At 34.7% G+C, this 19,578-nt stretch overlaps 1 protein-coding gene across 3 annotated transcripts in view; it reads right to left on the bottom strand.

Moving 5' to 3' along the window:
- Positions 1–8,884: 8,884 nt before the first annotated feature.
- Positions 8,885–19,578, bottom strand: part of LOC128187851 (T-box transcription factor TBX2-B-like) — a 16,341-nt gene continuing 5,647 nt past the window's right edge. For 2 of the 3 annotated variants that reach the window (XM_052858484.1, XM_052858482.1), the window contains exons 3-6: positions 17,113–17,259; positions 16,717–16,793; positions 14,228–14,388; positions 8,885–10,794 (exon numbers count right to left, since the gene is read on the bottom strand). In XM_052858484.1, coding sequence (XP_052714444.1) covers positions 9,875–10,794; positions 14,228–14,388; positions 16,717–16,793; positions 17,113–17,259 — 1,305 coding nt within the window. In that variant the 3' untranslated portion in view covers positions 8,885–9,874. The remainder of the gene's footprint in view (positions 10,795–14,227; positions 14,389–16,716; positions 16,794–17,112; positions 17,260–19,578) is intronic. The other variant, XM_052858485.1, reaches the window with a different exon arrangement.

Here is a 19,578-nt window from a genome sequence, read left to right as displayed (position 1 = left end):
ATGTCTCCCCAATCCGTCATTCTAAGTCAAAGTTGTTCTTAATATCACGCGGTGCCATCAGATAAGATTTAATAAATTTATGCAATATGCAGTTTTTAATTGATACTGAAATACGAATACAGGGTCTTTTCCTTTCGCAAAGCCCCCTCAGTTGCAATTATGTCTTGACATACAGACAGTGTTATTTCGAATAGTTATTTAGTGTAATGTACCAGTATTAAGACAGTTTGTTCCAGTTTGTCTTGTAACACAATATCATAAATGTATCCCCATCTTTGACGCCATGGAACCATTACACCGGGTATACTTTCCTCTAATTGAGATATTACAAGTGTATCAATAGCTCATCTGTCGTGCCGTTGATGCGAGCTGTAATTGTCTCCCACCTTTTTGGGACCGGTTCATTGGTCTCTGAATGGCTGGAACTGTATAAGGTTGCATTCGTCTGGGGGTGACGGGTGCATGAATTCGAAGAACATACTTACAAAACATGTGGCCGCCGACTCTTTGGGCTCCGAGGGTAGATGAACACTTTGGCATCGCATTGGGCAAATTTCTCTGACAAAATAGCAATGTCACGTCGGTGGTATACACAGAAACTTCTTTGTTATCGAAAATGACTGGCTTTAAGATTGATTTGGGTGATAGATTTGATAAATCCTTTAGAAGTGTGAAATATAAATGTTCCAATGCGTTCATGGTATTGTGCAACGGCGCGTTAGATTTCAATCTCTCGACAGAAGGACCTGGGAGAGAGACATAATTTTAAACAAACTTCTCATTTTCATTTGAACAAACTGGATAATTTAAATGAGGAGGATGAAAAATGTAAATCTTAATTTTGAACGAATTTGACACGAGAATTAGAAAAGAAGTCGATAAAAGCGTGAAACTAAACTGTAATTTGAGACCTATTTCAAACCTTATTTCTGAATTATTGCTTCTTGTGCGATAGCCAGAAAAACATCAGGCAAATAAACACGAGTAATATTATTTAAACATCAGCAAAAAGCTTGAGGTTGTCCAACACCGTATGTGTAGAAACAAACGCCCCTGCCAAAGGGATCCTACAAGGGCTTGGACTAATGGCCTTTCTAATGAATGAAATAGGTTACTAAAAGTCACCTGTTGTACGTTTTTTGCTGGAGACATGCAGGAGACAGGTTATAAGGGGTGCTGTTTTATCTTCAAGTATCACTGAGGCTCCGACTTTGATCCCCGGATGAGAAAGCTCCGAAATGTCGGGATCGGCCTACAGGTTGATAGATGCCATTCTCCAAAGCTATAAAAATGCCTGTGATGTAATGGTTTTTCAAAATATTTATTTGAAATATAACTAACCTCTTAGAAAATTGAACCTCAAAGAGGGTATATAAGAATATACATGTCGTGAAACTTGACTACATTCATCTTTAAGTGTTATTTAGGAAAGAGGCGAACTGTCTGTTTGTGCAGTGACGAACTTGGGATATATAGCTAAGTTTATCGTCTAAGCAAACCAATACCAACCTTAGATGAAAAGACAGACACCTCTTTAAAGGTGAAAAAACAAACTTTTGAAAGTGTTAATTTCAAACATGTGATGCCGCCTTTTACATTAGGTTTACACTCAAGAGCAAACAAAAGATTCATCAGTGGAGAGCCCGCGACGGTCGTCCGAGGCTGCCCTGTCCTAAAACCTTACTTGTCACTTAAAATTCCTTTCACGATGTTGAATTTATAATTTTAAACAGACAAATTGAAGAGGTTTTTTATTTGCGCTTTCATATCTAGACTATAACATGCCAAACCCCAGTCATAAGCGTCCTCTATATCAGAATGACTGCCGCGCAGATCGGCGGAAGACTGAAGTACATGTTTGTAGAAATTCTATCTTTCCAACATCAGATCAAAAAGAACTATCAATATATAGAATTTATACAAGTCTTTTTCAAAGTTCGAAATGTTTATGGGTCAATGTTTATTAAACGAAAGTATAACTTGAATAATTGACCAAAAATGGAAACGTTTCACAAGATAACCACAAGTTTGTTTCACAAACAGGTCCGCGCATCCCCTACCCCCTATAAAGGGAATAAAATTATATAAAAACACGATCGATGTCGGAACTTTAATTTTTTGATCTTCGTTTATCTACATTTTGCTAATCGTAGTAACTGAATGATGATATAAGAAAATTACACAATAAAATAATGACACAATTTAAAAAAAGACATTTAAGAACACTATGAATAAAACATGGCTACAACTCTTATTTAGAAAGCGTTGCAGAACTTATAGTCCCAAATTGTTAAATTTTGTTACGAAATTTAATTTAATACGCGATGTAATAGTTTAAATTTGCATTCTATATGTTTTCCCTCTTTAAAAAAAGGAAAGAAAAACAGATGTAAACTACATGTATTTTATATTCTTTTCACTTCAATTAAAAGTTTTAAATTGCTGTCATACCTTTTTTAAAAACAAGTTCTCTATATTCAAAGTTTTAAGAGAACAATGATACCATTTATTTGTTTTTTCTCCCTCACTCATTTCTTTTAAATCGTGAACTCTATGCTATAGCTATCAAAATAAGAAATGACATTTTTATTGAGTTTTTGTACGCTTTTATCTAACGCTAAATCTAGGCAATTCCGGCTTTATTTTGCGTGATTTAATTGAATTATCAAACTTTGGAATTACGCCACAGACCCGGTCTGGCGGTTCGAGTCTGTCCCCCTGCAGCGCTAACAAGAACTAGATATTTTCCCGCCATCTTTCTTGTTCGATTATAATCAAGTGCGTAGACAAACCTTTCTCCAGTTCAAAGTGAATTATTTTTTGGTATGTATTTAGCTCAAATGTATCTTATTTATCAAGTGTCTGCGCTTCAATTATCATACTTCAGGTTCTAACACTTCCAGGAGGTGCCGACGCCTGAAAATTGATGAGTTCTGATTATGATCCGCGTAATGATACAAAATGGCGGTAAGCAGTTGCTAAGATAAAGGCAAACTTATTTAAATCAAAAGACTTGGTAAAAGAGCATAGTTGACTTATGACTTGGTAGCAGACAGTTCAAGTTTCATTTAAACATCACACAAATCATCAAGTGTCTTTTACTAATAATAATTCCAGAATCTTGGTTTCAAGACATTCTATAACTTTCATGATGACGAATATTCCCTGGATCTTGAAAGCTGCTGAACAAATAATTAATACACATGGCGTCAAAGATTTCTTAAAATGTTGAGCGCTGTGTTTTCTCACGATTAAAAATTATTTCGCATGAAAAGCGCGGAAACCCACGAGAAGAAATTTAATTATGCTTGGACCTGCTGATTTAATTTATTTTCGTGATCCAAGATGAAAATACTTTGTAAAAATAATATTTTCTACCAACTTGTATAACATTCAGAGACGCGCCTTGCACCATTTCATACCAGTTAGCACAAATTGAGAATGACCAGACCCTTTAAACTGAGAAATTCCCACTGACCGTTTACAAAGTGCTTTAAGGATTTAAGAAAATTTTGACGCCTTTCAGATTAAGTGAGAAAAGTCTGTTGCATAAATCCGCGCCGTGTCTGTTCTACTACATATTTTGCATGGAAAACAATGAAGAGATTTCACACATCGTGTCGCCATTCGCCGCCACCAGACTGCGCTTGAAGCGCCAAGATCCGGGCATTTAGCGTGAATTGTAACCAAATCGGACACAAGTCTCTCTCTTATCAAAATAAAGGATTCCGCGTGGCGTCGATCGGAATATTCCGGTGAAAGTTTTTCAATATTATGATGAGATCAGTGAAATGGGCGTTATAATGCAATTTCACGCGTGAAAACAACTTCTATTTTAACGGCTTTATATTTTGTGAGATGATTGTACATTTTTTTTTTTTGCACAAGAACTTCAAATGATCATTGTCGACAGTGTGTGCAAACAACACCTCACCTGCAGGCCTCGACGCGGGTACATGTACTTATATCGCTTTATATATGTTTAGTATATTCAATTTGTGTTAATACGTTAACCACATTAGCCCGAATTACCCTTTCTTGCTATCAATTAGAGGTTTTCTTAATCTTTAACAAGGGAAAAAAATTGTGTGACCTTTTATCATTATCATTATTTTTTAATGTCCATAATAAAATTTGAACAAGCTAATATTTTGTTCCTGTATCAAATCAATATAACATATTTATCTGATTACACCGTTGATAGTATTTGCAATTTTTTTTTTTAAATAGGCGTTTTAGATACATGGATTAGATTTTAGATTTACCACCTGCATTTGAATTCAATAATATAAATAATTGAATATAATAAATAATGAGGGAATAAATAGATATTTTTTAAGCATTGGAAATAAAAGTATCATGAAAAACGCTGATATAATTATTTTATTGTAATTTTTTTTACGTAAATATTTTTTTAAAAAAAATCCTATTTGTCGGGAATTTTAAAGTAGATAAAACTGGTATATGAATTACTTATTTAAGGGGGCTATGGGGTTCTAGTAAATGTTCTTCCTCCAAAAAAAAAGAGTTTGTTTTTGTTTTCAATTCATTTACTGGTATACAAGTATGATGTTTATTGAAAAATTAATTTCTGAATAAATATCTAATGTATATACATAATTATTTAACACATTTAAATCAAAATGATACATTGAAAATTAAGATATTTCAAGAATTCATTTTTCAAATTTATCATATGTTATTGCTTATTTCCTCCTTTTCCTATTTGTTTAAAAGTCTTTAACCAGCATATTTCGTTTTAGTAGGGGTCCAATGCCCCTTTATCTCCCAAAGAGTACACACATTTACACTGTACACCAAAAACCATTATGATTTAGTGTATGCATTACTATTTTGATGGGATGGCAGAACTTCAAACATATCAACATTACTTTATACACCCACCCTCCACTAATATCGATTTGATCACGAAATACGCCAAGTGCCCTATTTTGAAATACGGTTTTAATTATTACACACAAAACCAATGTGCTTCAAATATGGAGGACTGCAATAACCCCTCAGTCTATTTTTTTTAATATCAGATTTTGGTCAGTGGTCATCAAACAGTAATGATAAAATTAATTATGAGACAGCGGTCAAATAATATCTAGGTCATCAACATGTCAGAACGAGGCAAGGTGTCGTCGCATCCACTCCTTTGATTTCAATTACAGATAGGAGTTTTTACAGACTTAGACACATTAAGTATATTTCACACTTGGTTTAACTGAAATGAGCTAATGAATTTGCGCTCCCTGACTTATTTTTAAAGTTCGATTACTGGAGCAAGGACTCACACACGACTTAGAATCCCAGTCGCCATCGCCAACAATTTTTCCACAATTACAAGCTAACACTCTGAGTATTTATTACACGCACATTGTGTCAACGTTACATCAAACGTATCAAAGATCCAGTTTTAAATCCAAAAACTCTTACACATTGATCAGAATATTGGTTTTATTTTGATCATAATTTTTGTTAATGATCTGAGATGAATTATGATTCAAAAAAGAAATTCTTTGGATCGTTTTTTGCTTTTTATCGTCTATAAACCATGATTATTCATGGTATTATTTATTGTATATCACACACAAAGGCTCAAATAATTCTTACTTACAAAGTTTTAAAAAAAATATGTATCTTCTGAAATAATTGGTTATTTTTAAATTACATCTCATACAACTGAAATTTGACATACGAAAAATCAATTTCCCTGCCACAGGTTTTAGAAATTAACAAAAATTATTGAACAGGATCTGACGGAAGTACAATTGAACCCTTAAATCGTGGATTGAATTCTTATCATGCTTTGCCAAAAATATATCTTCCAATTCATTTTAATTTCTTGTCATGAACATGAATGCAAGTGTACATAATTGCAAGGTTTATGCAACATTTTGACTTGACGCAATACCAATACAATTCTTCAGTATCTTCTATTTTTCTTGTCCCAGAATTCCTGTTTCCAAATGACGACCTTTCCCCCTTCAAAGCTGTTGCTTGCATGCATCTTAACATTCGGAACAAACATCAGTGGCCCCCCAAAAAATGTTTTAAAAAATAGCTGGGTAGTTTGAATGTATATCCAGTTTCCAATAACGCGTTATTCACACATTAAGGTATCAATGCATCATCAGGCGTAGAACAAACCCTGCCTGCTCCAGCTACAAGCTGCCTGAAATAATTGTGGGTAGTCACGAAACTGCTGCATTGTGCTTTACAAAATATCACAACTTTTATCGAATTATCGACACAATTAACATTTATATATCGCCAGATCAACAATCATGTAAAGCAATTTTGTTAATATGTAAAGCCCTGAAAAGGCGTTGAATTTGATACCATTTCTACAAAAAATATCAATATTTGCAATTCGAGATAGCTTCAACTCGTGTATTGTTTTAGGAGCGTGTTGGGCTTTTTGATGATGTCATCTGACAAAAAACTCCCAAATCGTTTACGATGTGAGTGTTAAGGCCGGATTATCTCTAGCAATGCTATCGACCAGTAGCTTCGACAGATATTGACAATTACAGCTATGTGATGTCCTAAGCCTTTCTCCAAAACAGATGTTGGTACGAAGACGAGAGACCCCTCTCTCCATCGATAATTAGCCTTCATTATAACCTAATTATCTTCCACGAGATTACTAAAGTTTCTCATGATTAAATAACATAACATTTATAAGCGCAACCCCGAAATTTCCAGCAATCATTTTTTTTATACACAGATGTCCAACCATTGTGAAATTTTTAACACGTTTCAGAGAGATTGCTCTGTTCCTAAATAAAAGTGACATTTTTGATATTGAGGCTTTCAAATTAATCGAAGTCTGTTGATATACAAGTACATGTTTATACATTATTAAATGCAAAAGGAACAATTTCATGTGTAAAACATGTCATGCAGTTGGCCTTACATCTTTTGTGTTACTGTGAGGTTCTTTTTTGACATTTTTTTTAAGAATTAATTTTAATCCAATACAATTTCAAACATTTTTACAAACTATTCAAAGGATTCAAATAATATTATAGGAACATTAATCATTTCAGAACACCGTTGAATCCAACGGTAGTACGGAGTGCATTGCTATCAATGGACTCACACGCGAGGTAAATGTGCAATCTCAATTTGCATTATGAGTGCATTCACAACGTCTGGAAAGGTTCCAGGCTTAATACATAATGTTTAAAGTCAGTGAGTATAATTAAAACCACCGAAGACTAAGTTTGTGAATGAAAAATTCAAGTTATGAGAAAAAAATTAAAAAAGATTAAATAAATGCGCACTCGGTGAGTAAATTTCAGTGGCTAAACAAGAATAACTGTCAGAACGTTGTTTTAGTTTATCCCATTACCTTAAAATGCGTTTGTCTTTACCAAATTATACAGAGATTCTTGTTCCCAGCAGGGTAGGAATTCAATTGTCATTTCATCGCATCAATTTGCCTTTAAACAAGACGGTAATATGAAAAATAAACCTTTTTGATTTGATTGAAATTAAGTATAATCTGATACAATCAGTTAATCGTCTGCTGCGCAGCGGGAACGCGCCGCGCGCGAGCTTCGGTAAGATCTCGTCTGCTGTAAAAAGCTGACCTTTGAAGAATCAGTCAAATTGGGAAAATATAACACCAAGAGACGCAACTAATCGGATCCTTACTTTCAAAATATCCAATAATGTGTTGGGTTTGCTTTTCCCCAAATTCAGATTACGGAATTATTGCACAATATCGTCTTTGCAGAATACATTTCCTGGCAAATTTTGTCCCTGGATATTTCGCTATCTTATGCGCGCACCTCCCGAGGAGTTTCAAAGCGTTTTATCTCTCCCTAAATCGTTATGGCGGCGAAATGGTAAACGGTTTTCTTCATAACTCATCCAGGCCTTTTATTTCATATTGACGCTATAAAAGACACATCACTGGGTTCTCTTTTATACAAAAAGTTTTAATCTGATTTCAAATGAATTTAGATTTTCAAAATTATTTCTGCAGTTACGTCCGTGCTCAGATTGCTGAATTTTTGCGCAATAAAAGCAACATGCTGTAGTGAAAATATAATTAGTGGCTTAAAAAAGGGATTTCCGATTACAAATGTGCTATGAACTTGGTGTTAGGACGTTTAAAGAGTAAATATGAATATCATATCACCACACAACATGTGACGCTGTTTCTATTTTCCATTACGGGAAAAACATTCACGATTATCTGTGATTGAAATAAATCCGTTTTATGGTTGTCATCCCCTCAATCGTGACGAACAGTCAACACTGCCAGCGACAACTGTCACCGAAAGACCGAACCCGATTTAAAAACAACAGATGTGTATCCGGATTTGAGAAATCCTCCGTATCCGACACGGCTACTGGTTATCTTTTTATTGCAACATGGATGGTGTTTTTTTTCTACTATATTTAACCGGTGTTTTTAATTAATTCATACTTTTCAATTATAATAACACACGACCCAAATTTCCGAAATTTAAAAATTATCTATTAATCAATATACCTGTATTGCATACATGCTGCCGTATCTTTTTCCTTTAATTCATTTGTTTGAAATCTTCGTTTGGAAATTTGTAATTCAAATTTATGCATGACAAATCGTTGTCATTTAACGTTTTGAAAATTCATATAAAATTTAAATTTTGAAAAATACACAAGGCGGTAGAACACTTTAAATCTTTTGATATGAAAAATTCTTTACACGTTTCATATTGATGTGCATTTAATTTCGGGTCTGCATTACCGAAATACTTAACTTAGTACTGGATCATGAAAATTATTTCTCACTTTACGATTTAATCGGATTTATTTATTTGTCTTTCAATATCATATTAATTCATTGGTAGTTGTTCTTTAAAAGAAGACCAGTGACTGAGCTTCAATGTTGACTATTTATTTTCAAAATCAAAAGCTGTCATGGCCAAAACAAGAATTACAACACAAAAGTTCCATGTATTTCTTTGACTTTTATAGTTTGTAAATACTAAGAAATACTGCCACATTGACAACTGTGTACACCTACAGCAAACTTATATCAACAAATTAACAATAAAAAAAATAATAAATAAAAAATTTCAATTTTTAATATATTTTGTTTTATTAATTGCTGCTAAAATAAAACAAATTCATAACAAAAGGAAAATAGTTTAAATAGCACCATAAACAGAAGCACGGAACTTAGATTGTGTCTACAGATAAAATGACTCCACGCCAAAATAACTTAACTAATGAAGCAAGTCTTCCACTTGATAACAGTACATCTGTCAAACCGTAAAACATAGTGTCTGTAGTAAAATAATTAAAATGGTTATACGCGTGAAAAAAGAAAGACAGTTCGACCTGAGAACATATGACATTGTTGACACACACAAAAACATATAGACAATAGATAAAGTCATTTTGCACACTCCCCGCATTGCTCAAATTATACAAGAGAAAAAAATCCCCATATAATACACCTTAGTTTTAAGAAAAGTATTTTTCAAATTCAGAAACGTTTTCCAATAAAATCAAACCGACCAATCACAGAACTTCTTACTCAGAAAGTTCGTCTGTTTCCTGCCGCTTGATTAGTCAGTAGACAGTGAGCACTAGGGATAGGCCTTTTAGGCCTAATGCCTTATTGACTGCACAACGTTCTTCAGAAAATATCAAGCAGCGGTGACAAATTTCTGAAATCTGACCAACCCTTGTCTTTGTTCTATGGCACTGCCCAGATCATTATGACAATTACTAATGACAGGCCTCATATTCTGGCATTGTTGAGGAGCATGTTGCACTTAATTGAACTAAAGCGTCATCATGAACCCGTGCTACCATGAAAACGAATATGTTTCCCTAGCAATTATGAACAATAAAGTCTTCATTTCTCCATAGCTACACTGGGTGATTCATGATGTAGTGCTTTCTTACGGTCCAGTCCATTAAGCATCTGCTCCATGCTTCGGAGTTCGCTATGAGGTTTGGAGTGAGCAGCCATCGGTGTCATATGATGGGATAGGGGACTTCGGGGTCTAATCGGAGACGGTCGGGTAATTCCGCCATAACTCGGGGGAGACGAAGATTTGATGCCACTGTCACTAGAACTTGGGGAAATGTCACTATGGGATTTAGAAAGAGAATACGAATAAGGTGAAAATCTTTGATTCGACCTGCTTGGGAAAATGGGTCCTAAAGGTGAGTTTGGAATGGAGGCTGAAGGTGAGGTCGGGTTCCTTCCGCCGAGCGACGAAGACAGACTAGAATAGTTTGACTGCATCAGATGACTCTGCAGTGAGAATTGGTTTAACGACGATAGAGCGTGAGCGGGTATATGACTTAAATCGGAGTGTCCTGAGGTAGTCAAAAATGGCATTTGCAAACCTTGTGGCAAAGAGGAACTTCCGGAAAACAACATGTGACTCATGGGATACGGAAAGCTAGATGCTGATGACGTATACGGATACAGATATGGAAACATAGGATGTGTCACAGATGGTTGAACAACTGTCACATTTGGGGGACTAGAGTGTTCTTTTGAAAAAAGTCTACTACATCCGGGCGATCGTTCTCGCTCCGGTGAACTTCTTTCACTCGATCTTGGAGAATCACTTCCGGTTTCTCGCTGTTTTGATTCCTTGTTTTTCTCTTCGACATTAAAAGGTACCTCCGGAGATTTTGGCGGAGGTTCCGGCGAGGAACTAGCACTGCGGGGTTGGGAGTTGGTCTGTGTATCAGATTTAGCGGGACTTTCCTGATCCGAAACGTCTTTAAGAGATTTTTCTGCGTTTGAAGCTTTAAAATCTGAAAGAAAGATAAAACCGAAAATTATAATTGGATAAATCTCTTCATCACATATAAATGTATTTGGAAAGACTTGAAATTTGTTCACATTGAATAACTCTAAGCTTGGAACATCATAACTAATAAATTTTTTTTCATTAAAGCTCTATGTGAGATCAAACACTTCACATGAGACGAATAAGAAATCCGCATTCTCCGCCCCCGAAAATGTTCCACGAAAGCAAACTCTTAATTGTAAATTTGAAGTACAGAAAAAGAAAGCCCAACTGTAAATGAACAAATTGACAGAATGTCCAAGTATTTTTCGCTACGATTCGCCTGTTCATTTAAATTTCATTAAAACCTCCCCCGCCCATATTATGGATTAACAGTGGGGAGTGGTAGAGGACAGCGGATTCACACAAAAGAGAAATGAATAAGAGGGAGGTGAGGGTGCGCAAGTGTTAAATTTGCTGCTATTGGAATGCTTTCATCAGAAGCTATTCAAAAGGTGGCAAATTATGTCGGAAGCAATGTTATTTATGACAACGCTAGAATTTGGTAAAACTCGCGCGGTCCTGCAGACAGTGCGTCTTTTGGAATGGGAATGTGTAAGTCACCTTGCGTAATTCCAAACCAAACTCGCCAGATACCGTGAAAAGTACCACCTTTGTTGTTGGTTTGGGACATTTCAGTCGCTTTGTTGGGTCGTTGTGTGTACGTTGATTAAATTTAATAATCACTCGGACCCCGGTCATTGAAACCACCAAATGTATACATCGGAAAGATTGAATAATGATTATCGGCGATTAACGGATTTCGGTTTTTGTGTAGGCTCCTTATTTTATCTTAACGTGCGAGTTTGTCGTTGTAAGCTCCAAATTAGTAGTTTGATACAACGTGTAAATACGAGATAAGAAGCCAGTGTACACCATTGTAAAGAGTATGTTTCTCTCTATCTTACTTGCGAACCCGATAAAATTCTAAGTACTGTATCGCATACACACATTATTACCGTGCCAAAGTGTTAAGCACAAACTGACAAAAGCACAGGCTTTCACAAGTAATGGACTTCTGTGACATCTCAACCCCCATTCTTGATATACAAAAATAGCCACATGACAGTTTTTTTTTGTAATATTTTGCACTTTCTCTCCTCATCCTTATCATGAATTCAGAGATTCTAGTGCTCAGCGTTATAGCAGTTTACTTCTGGCTTATTTTGGTCACCCTTGAAACCAGGAATTTGCAATTACGCAAGTAATACTTGTCTCTTGTCATGTCTTTTTCTAATTCGGTGCTGAATATCAGATATATTATTACAAATACCCACTGTTTTGCTATAAATATTCCTGCTGATTTCGTTCTTAACCCCCTGACACTTTTAGTCATTCATTCCTTTGGACGTTTTCCCATCGTTTTCGCGCAGTAGGACTTCGTTTGCTCATAGCCAGTGTCCCAAAGTGCATAAACACATTTCCCCAGCGCAAAATCACAAAAAATATATGTGTTTTTTCCGCCAATAACATTCCTTTGCACACTAAGGCGATGTTCTACCCCGGGCAAACAGACGCGTAAGGGTTTCTTATTCTCGCCGTGGCACCACACGTATAAGATTGGGGGAGAGACGAGATGCTATCCTACAAGAACGTGTGGATTTCTCGACATGAAACGCGCGATATCTTGTTGATAAAGTCCGGATCCAAGCAAAAAACCAATGCCACACAGAAGGGAATACAAGATAACAGTCAAATGGTGTATCAACAACTAGAGATATTTTTATTTATATCAGGAGACGCGAAGAAATCAAGAAGAAACATTTCTCTTATCATGCGACCCCTGTTTATAAAGAAGTGAAAAGACAAAATAAATGGGCGAGATGTGTTAGATAACCTATCTATATTCCTCGCAATCAAAGAGGTGAAAGACCCCATGTCTGTCACCAAAAGTCATTTCGATATGAATTTTAGACTTTTAATATTTAGCAGATTTTCACAACAACTTACGCATATATGTTTGAAAGATTTTTCAAGATGTTACAAAATATGCAGCTGATATGTATAATGGGGCACCGCCTAGATTGCTAGAGGCACTGTGCAACAACTGTTGGCGATAAAGGATGTGAAAAGTCATATAAAATCATAAAATACCTGTGACACAGGTGTGACAACAGGGTGGAAACGAAGAAAAACCTAGAATTTCTAACATTTTCAACGAAGTCGGAGACCTGTGTTTTTACTTGGTTAAGTATGTGTGCGAAAAATCACATTTTGCATTTTTCCAGCTTCAGCAACAGATTTGTTAATTTTTAAAAGTATATTAATCTCGAAATCATGAAACGGATATCTTTATTTCCCTAAAAATAAGTTTCGTTTTGTGAGTTGTTAATACCTAATAGTAAAAACTTCTAAGAGAAAAATACAAGTGATGAAACAAGGGGGCATTCTCTCCCCATACAATTTATTCTTGTACTTATTTTTTGAAATAACAAATGTTTCAGTGTTTTCTCTAAGCAATACACATACTTAAAAAATATTCCCCCACTTCATAAACACTCACTTCTTGACATCAGTCGGCAACCCATAAAACAAAATAATCCAAATGTCATTTTCTGTATTAGAGGAAGGCGTATGTATTCCCCGTGAGTCTTTAAGTAGCTGGGCTTGAAGTGTGATAGTTATATAAAGAGGCTTAAAACCTCATAACTTTTATATAACGTCGGCGCCTGCATTTCTTGTATGAAGAGCTCTATGCCATTCACATTTTATACGTGTAAACACCGCTGAACGGTCTGTCACGGGAAATTTCCTAAAAATATTTTTATTTATTGCGCTCACTTTAAGAGTGTTTCCCACATCAAAGTTGTCACAAAATCATAATGCTCTTCGTTTTTTAAAAAAAAAAAATTCAAAGTTTAAATATGCATAAAACAATACCTTTGATGTGGAATTAATTGGACTTACTTTGAAAAAATTAAAACACAAGATCGCATGGACCTAGATTTGATTTTAAAACCGGATCAAACTTAGTTCTTTTAACAGTCTGTGTGTTTATTTAGAAGATATAGTTTGTAAATATGTAGGCGCCGATCGTAAGACGACAAAACTAAGAAATGTTTACCTAAAGTCTACAGAAAAAGCTTATCCACTTACTGCTGGAATAGACAACATAGAGAGGTTTTACACACACAGACAAAGCCAGTAAGGATGTCTGGGTCCCGTGCTCTAATCATGGAGATTCTCCTATCCAATTATTGTTTTTATTTCCCCGCAAGTCCCATACTACAACAACGGCGGGATGCATGAATCTATTTACCATCTAAACATTTTAATCCTGACCAAACTTGCAAAAAAAAAAAAAAACCAACAACAACCCCCCCCCCCCCCAAAAAAAAAACCCCATGAATTTTGTTTTTCTAATTACTATTTTTTAATAAATATTAACTGTTTTTTACCTGAATGCAATCGAGAAAGAATGGAGACTGTGTCCTCTGTGACGTCATCAGTTTCGTCCACACAGATTTCGTCATCTTCGTCACTTTGGGGATCGTCCACTCGGGACCCCTCGTCTGTATAGGCTGTACTGGATTGGTGAATTGAGCTCATTAGAAGTCTTCTATTAAGTAGAATATATAAATAACTTTGATAATTATATTTTTCTAAAAAAAAAACCCAAAATTTTGTCTTCTCAGAAATTAAAAATTGCAATATTTAAGTAATATAACTTTTAAATTTTCTTTAGCTTGAAAAATATTTTTCCCATTATCAAATATGAAAATTATGAATGAAAAATATGAAAATGATTTCATATAAAAATAATTTAAGTCATGCCATGTTTTATATTTGAAATTTCATATCATGATTAAAAAACTAACAATCAATCTGTTTCAAATCTTAATTGTCATGATTGATTAAACTTAATTAAATTAAAATATAATTAAAGAAGTTCAATGAGTAGTCTCGACTCCAGACATTGACAGATTATTTTAGAAATTGTTCAATCCATGCCTAGTCACTACTTCCGGTGGGCATGCATTCCCGAAAGATAAACAAATCCGTAAACATTTTTGTTAAACAGTTCATACTTGATACTTAAGAATCTAATGTTTTTAAAGTGCAATTTAATTTCTCCGAGACATTTGACGCGACGAGTGATGAACGAGTGAGAAATCATTTGTAGCGGATGGCAACCCAGCTAGCTACCGAATGGGACGTTTGAAAATCAAAATGAGGGAGGAAATTTCATAAACACAAGCGGACTGGCGCTAAATCTTGAGAGGAGTGTGACCACAGATTTCAATTGCTCCAAATAATCCGTCTAGATAAACCTAACATTTTCATCCTGGAGAGCGCCTAGCTGTCATCCGGGCAACTGTCTCTGCTAGCACATATGCGGAGGAATTTTCCCTCCATGGCGGACATTATAGTGGAGACCTGACAGATAGATGAGACTGTTAAAGGGAATTTTAATATCCGAATATCGATGCCGGGCGTCAAAAGTTTTGTTTGAAAAAAATGATAAGATAGCACCCATGTAGTTCGTCTAGGTACGGAAGAATTTTGAAACTTTCTTTTGAGTTTCACCCGTTTGAAATTGTTTGATTACTGGCTGGTTGTCTCGCGAGCTTGGTGATAAAAATGAACTCGTCTCTTTTGGTGATGTATATGGCTGGATCTACTCGGAAGGTCTCGGACTGTTTGTGGCCGTGTCTCTCGGCGCGACACGTCCAGTGAGGATATCAAAGAGAGTTTGGTGTGAAGGCGAGAAGTCTACATGTTTCCACCTAATATCCCCTTCCGATTGTATTGACAGATCTTCAAACGAACAAAGTGATAACTTGGTTAAAGAGGCGTTCCTATTGCTTACAAACCGAGTTTCCGTAATTTCACACGCAAAGTTCGGGTGTCACGTTTTATAGATAACCCGACTTGGAAATGATGGAATATAGAAAATTTACCTCCCCCTTCTTCTTAAAAAAATTATACATATATAAGCAACTCAAACATTGTCATAGAACCCTTTGCTAATTGTTACTGAATTCTGAAGAGTCAATTCTATTTATTAAAACTATTTTTTTTTCTTTTGCAAAAAAAATTACACCTACGAAGTACATGTACATAAATAATCAATAGCAGTAGGAAAAACTCGATAAAATAATTCATATTTTAGTTAAAAACTAATATTCACAAAAAAATTTCATTCAACCTCGGAAATTTCTATTTTAAAATAGCTTCTTAATTTTTTAAAAGACATATTTCTCTTTTTCAAAAAATTGTGATTACAAGAATCATTGGGTGTTGTTTTTTTTAAATAATTTACAGTGTAATCACTGACTTATAATTCCTATAAGTAAATACGTTATTAAAAAATCGAAATTAAATACCGTTGTTTATATTTCAAACTACTACTATTATTTTGCTTCAATACACGGTTACAATATGTCGTTATTATCAATATTAATTAACAAATATAGTTGATGTGGTGACGATAAAGCTAACGCTGCATTATGACTTGTATATCATTCATCACAGTGTGTAGTATTCGCAGTGATTCAAAGCGTGTCCTGATATCGGATTTAAACGTAGCCGAGACCAGCAGCTTCCATCAACCAACCAAGACAAATATTATAATCATGGGGTTTCAATAAATGAACCCTAGTGATAAATGAATATTCAGATGCTTTCCGACCAAAGGCGAAATGATAATGATGATTTGACCGACAAGGCAGAAAAAATTCGATGTCTACCAGCAGCCGCTCAGCGCCATGTCCGTATTGCACAGATCATTGGTCATTTGCGGTCACGTGACATCTATTGTCATTGTTCATCCGGCCTCGATTTGATGCCATTCTGAGATTAGAGGGTTCATATTTCTCCTGTAAATGCCCTTTAATGACCAATGATGAGAGGTTGATAGAGACATCAGTGAAAAAAACTGACTTACTTTTTTTCCCTTTTTCCACTCCCAGAATCTCTAAATCCTTTTGCGAAAGGATTGTTGTCAATCTTCAGCTGTGTAATCTAAAATTAAAAAGGAATAATTAATGAAAAATTGGATGGGAAAAAATAAGAATTTGTGTATACAACGTTGTTACTCCACTCTCACGGAATCGTTTTCTTTGAAGTAAAGAGAAAAGTGATGTACACTGTTAGTAAAAATATCATTACTGAACATAAAACATTTTGCGGGAAAGGTGTTATTAGCAGTTGTATTATTATACGATTTTTCGAGCACCCATAGTTCTGTGGCTATGAAGTGAGCTTTTTATTTTGGCTGAGGCGTGATGGCCCGGCGCCTGGCGTAAGTAGATAATGTATGATTCTACATACAAACACACACCTTCTCGTTCTGGTAAGCAGTGACTGCGATGAATTCCGTTTCTTTAAAGACGTACGTCCGGAACGCTGAATATGGAAGCTTGAGAATGTCGTTAGCTCGAACGAGATGAAAACGTGGCTGGTACTTGTGCATGGAATTGAGAATCGTCTGCAAAAAATATAAAATCGATTTATAAATATTTTAACAAATTCAAAATTAAGAAAATTGTAAATGTCAAATTGGAAAAAAAATATTTGAAGGTATATTTTTGTATTGTATTGAGTGATTGTAAGGTGAAACGAGAGATACCCTTTAAAAAACGAAAATAATGATGTCAATATATCAAATTGTAAATCTATTTATTTACTTGTTGTTTATAATACAAAAATCAAATTTTGTATTTGCACCAACCAATAAATTCATAGAAATAAAATTTAACAATTACTAGTAGATATGAAAGCTGATCTTGGAACGAAAAGTACACATGCCCTCTTTTGTTTCACGTTTAACTTGTGATTTTTTTAAGCGTCATTTTGACGTTACGTCACTTTAAATCTCCCGCCAAAATTTCATATGTATTTTCCTCATACGCATCTACCGGCTGATTATTATTCGTTTACAATTTAACTCTAGAAAAACGATAGCGTTGATGTCAACACCTTAACACTGTATGAATACAAGTAATAACTGTCGAAACATAAAGCTCCCGTCATATCCATAAGCCACCCACGTTTATAGGCTTAAAAATCTGCATATAAAACAACAAATTTCTGTGAAGAGCCGCCCGTAAGATGGAATTATGAGAGTAAGATAGACTCGGCAGCGCCATCTATTGTCTTTTGTTCGATTTGAAACAACAACGGTGTTTTTACACATGTATTGATTAAATCGCTATTTTGCGCAGAAAAGTCTGTTGAATTTACCATTCTCATCTTAATCTGTTATCAAATGATTTTTTTTTTCAATATAAACATTCCCACAATCGTATTTCTTTACATGAATAATTATATAAACTATACTTTATACTTTTCTGTCAAAGTAACAATTTTATATATCATTTAAAAAAATGTTTATTTCATGTTAAAGTTTAATGAAATAACAAAACCTTTTTGTAAGATAATTGAACTCCAAATGGCAAACAGTTCATGTACTTTGAGTTTTCTTAATTTTATTTTTATTTACACTACGGTTTTTTCTTTAACGGAAGGGAAGAAGTCCTGATAAACATGTATTTTATCGCGCCAGTTTACTTTCATTAATATTCAATATTTATCAAGCTCTCAATCGAAATATTTCCGTCATTAAAATTGAAACAGCTCCATTATGTATGACTAAGGATTAAGTGTTTTTAGATCAGGCAGGGCACATTATGATGAATACAAACTCTCTTAAAATCATCACCCCGTGGTCGACGTGAAATTGCGCGAATCTCTATCTATACTTCAACCTCCATAAAAATCTATTATGATAAAAAATATCTTTAAAATAAAAAAAAAACCCAGCGCCTTCCTCGATCATTATTTGTTAAGTGAGGACTTTATTTGACTAAAAATACAAGGTCTATGTAGTTGTGCCCGGGGTAATGCGCAACGATTTAAAAGCCTGATGATTTACCATATCAAAAATTGACAGCAGTCATCATACTGCTAACTTGGGCCACCTACGTGCTAGGGAAAAAATATATACCTACCTCAATTTTGCTAGATTTTGTACGATCGAAGGTGTGAATTTAAATTTTGACATTAATTAAGTCTTTCCATCTGAAAGATATTTGGTTTTCAAATCTTCATGCACATTAGCAAATTATCTTCATACATGTAAATCTGAAGGCGTTAATGTAAAATAGAAAGATAAAAAATAACCACATGAGACGAACACATGTAGTACAGCCATATTTTTTTCTATTCTCTCAGCCCAATGAAAAGAAGGGGGCTGGTATTGATTTTCCCGTATGAATGCTTTCAATATGCTTTCTCTCTTTCAATGCAACATTATTTGTCTGTCATCAAAAATAATATCAAAGAAACATCAGTAAATCGAAAACATTGTACATGTAACAGGTGTAAAAAGCAGATTTATCAATGGAGTAAATAAGTGAAAAATGGATTTAAAAATACGATTGATTTTAATCAAAACGATTTCTTTATGTAAAGAAAAAAAATAATCCGTTTTGTTTCCTAATTGAGTTGAAACCTGAGAACGAAAGGTGTAAAATAGACAATTATTCTAATGATGACGCTATTTTGTTTAAAAACGGAAATATCGGGTTTGATGATTAATTTCGACAAACTTTGTATGCACAGTGTTTAATCTTAATTGTGCTAAGAACTGCATCCTTTAATTAATGGGTAGAATATTTGGTTTAGTAAAAAGTGATCACCTATAGATGATCGGTGTCAGGAACCTTTCAAAATCCTGTACAATATTTGACATTTTGTGTGAAAATACTCGACCAAACCAGCTTGTACTCCGATTGTGTCGTAATGC

Source organism: Crassostrea angulata, chromosome 6 (genome assembly GCF_025612915.1).
Source record: "Crassostrea angulata isolate pt1a10 chromosome 6, ASM2561291v2, whole genome shotgun sequence".
Classification (NCBI taxonomy): Eukaryota; Metazoa; Mollusca; class Bivalvia; order Ostreida; family Ostreidae; genus Magallana; species Magallana angulata.
Note: the sequence above shows the minus strand (reverse complement) of the source record. Positions and strands in the feature narration are given on the sequence as shown.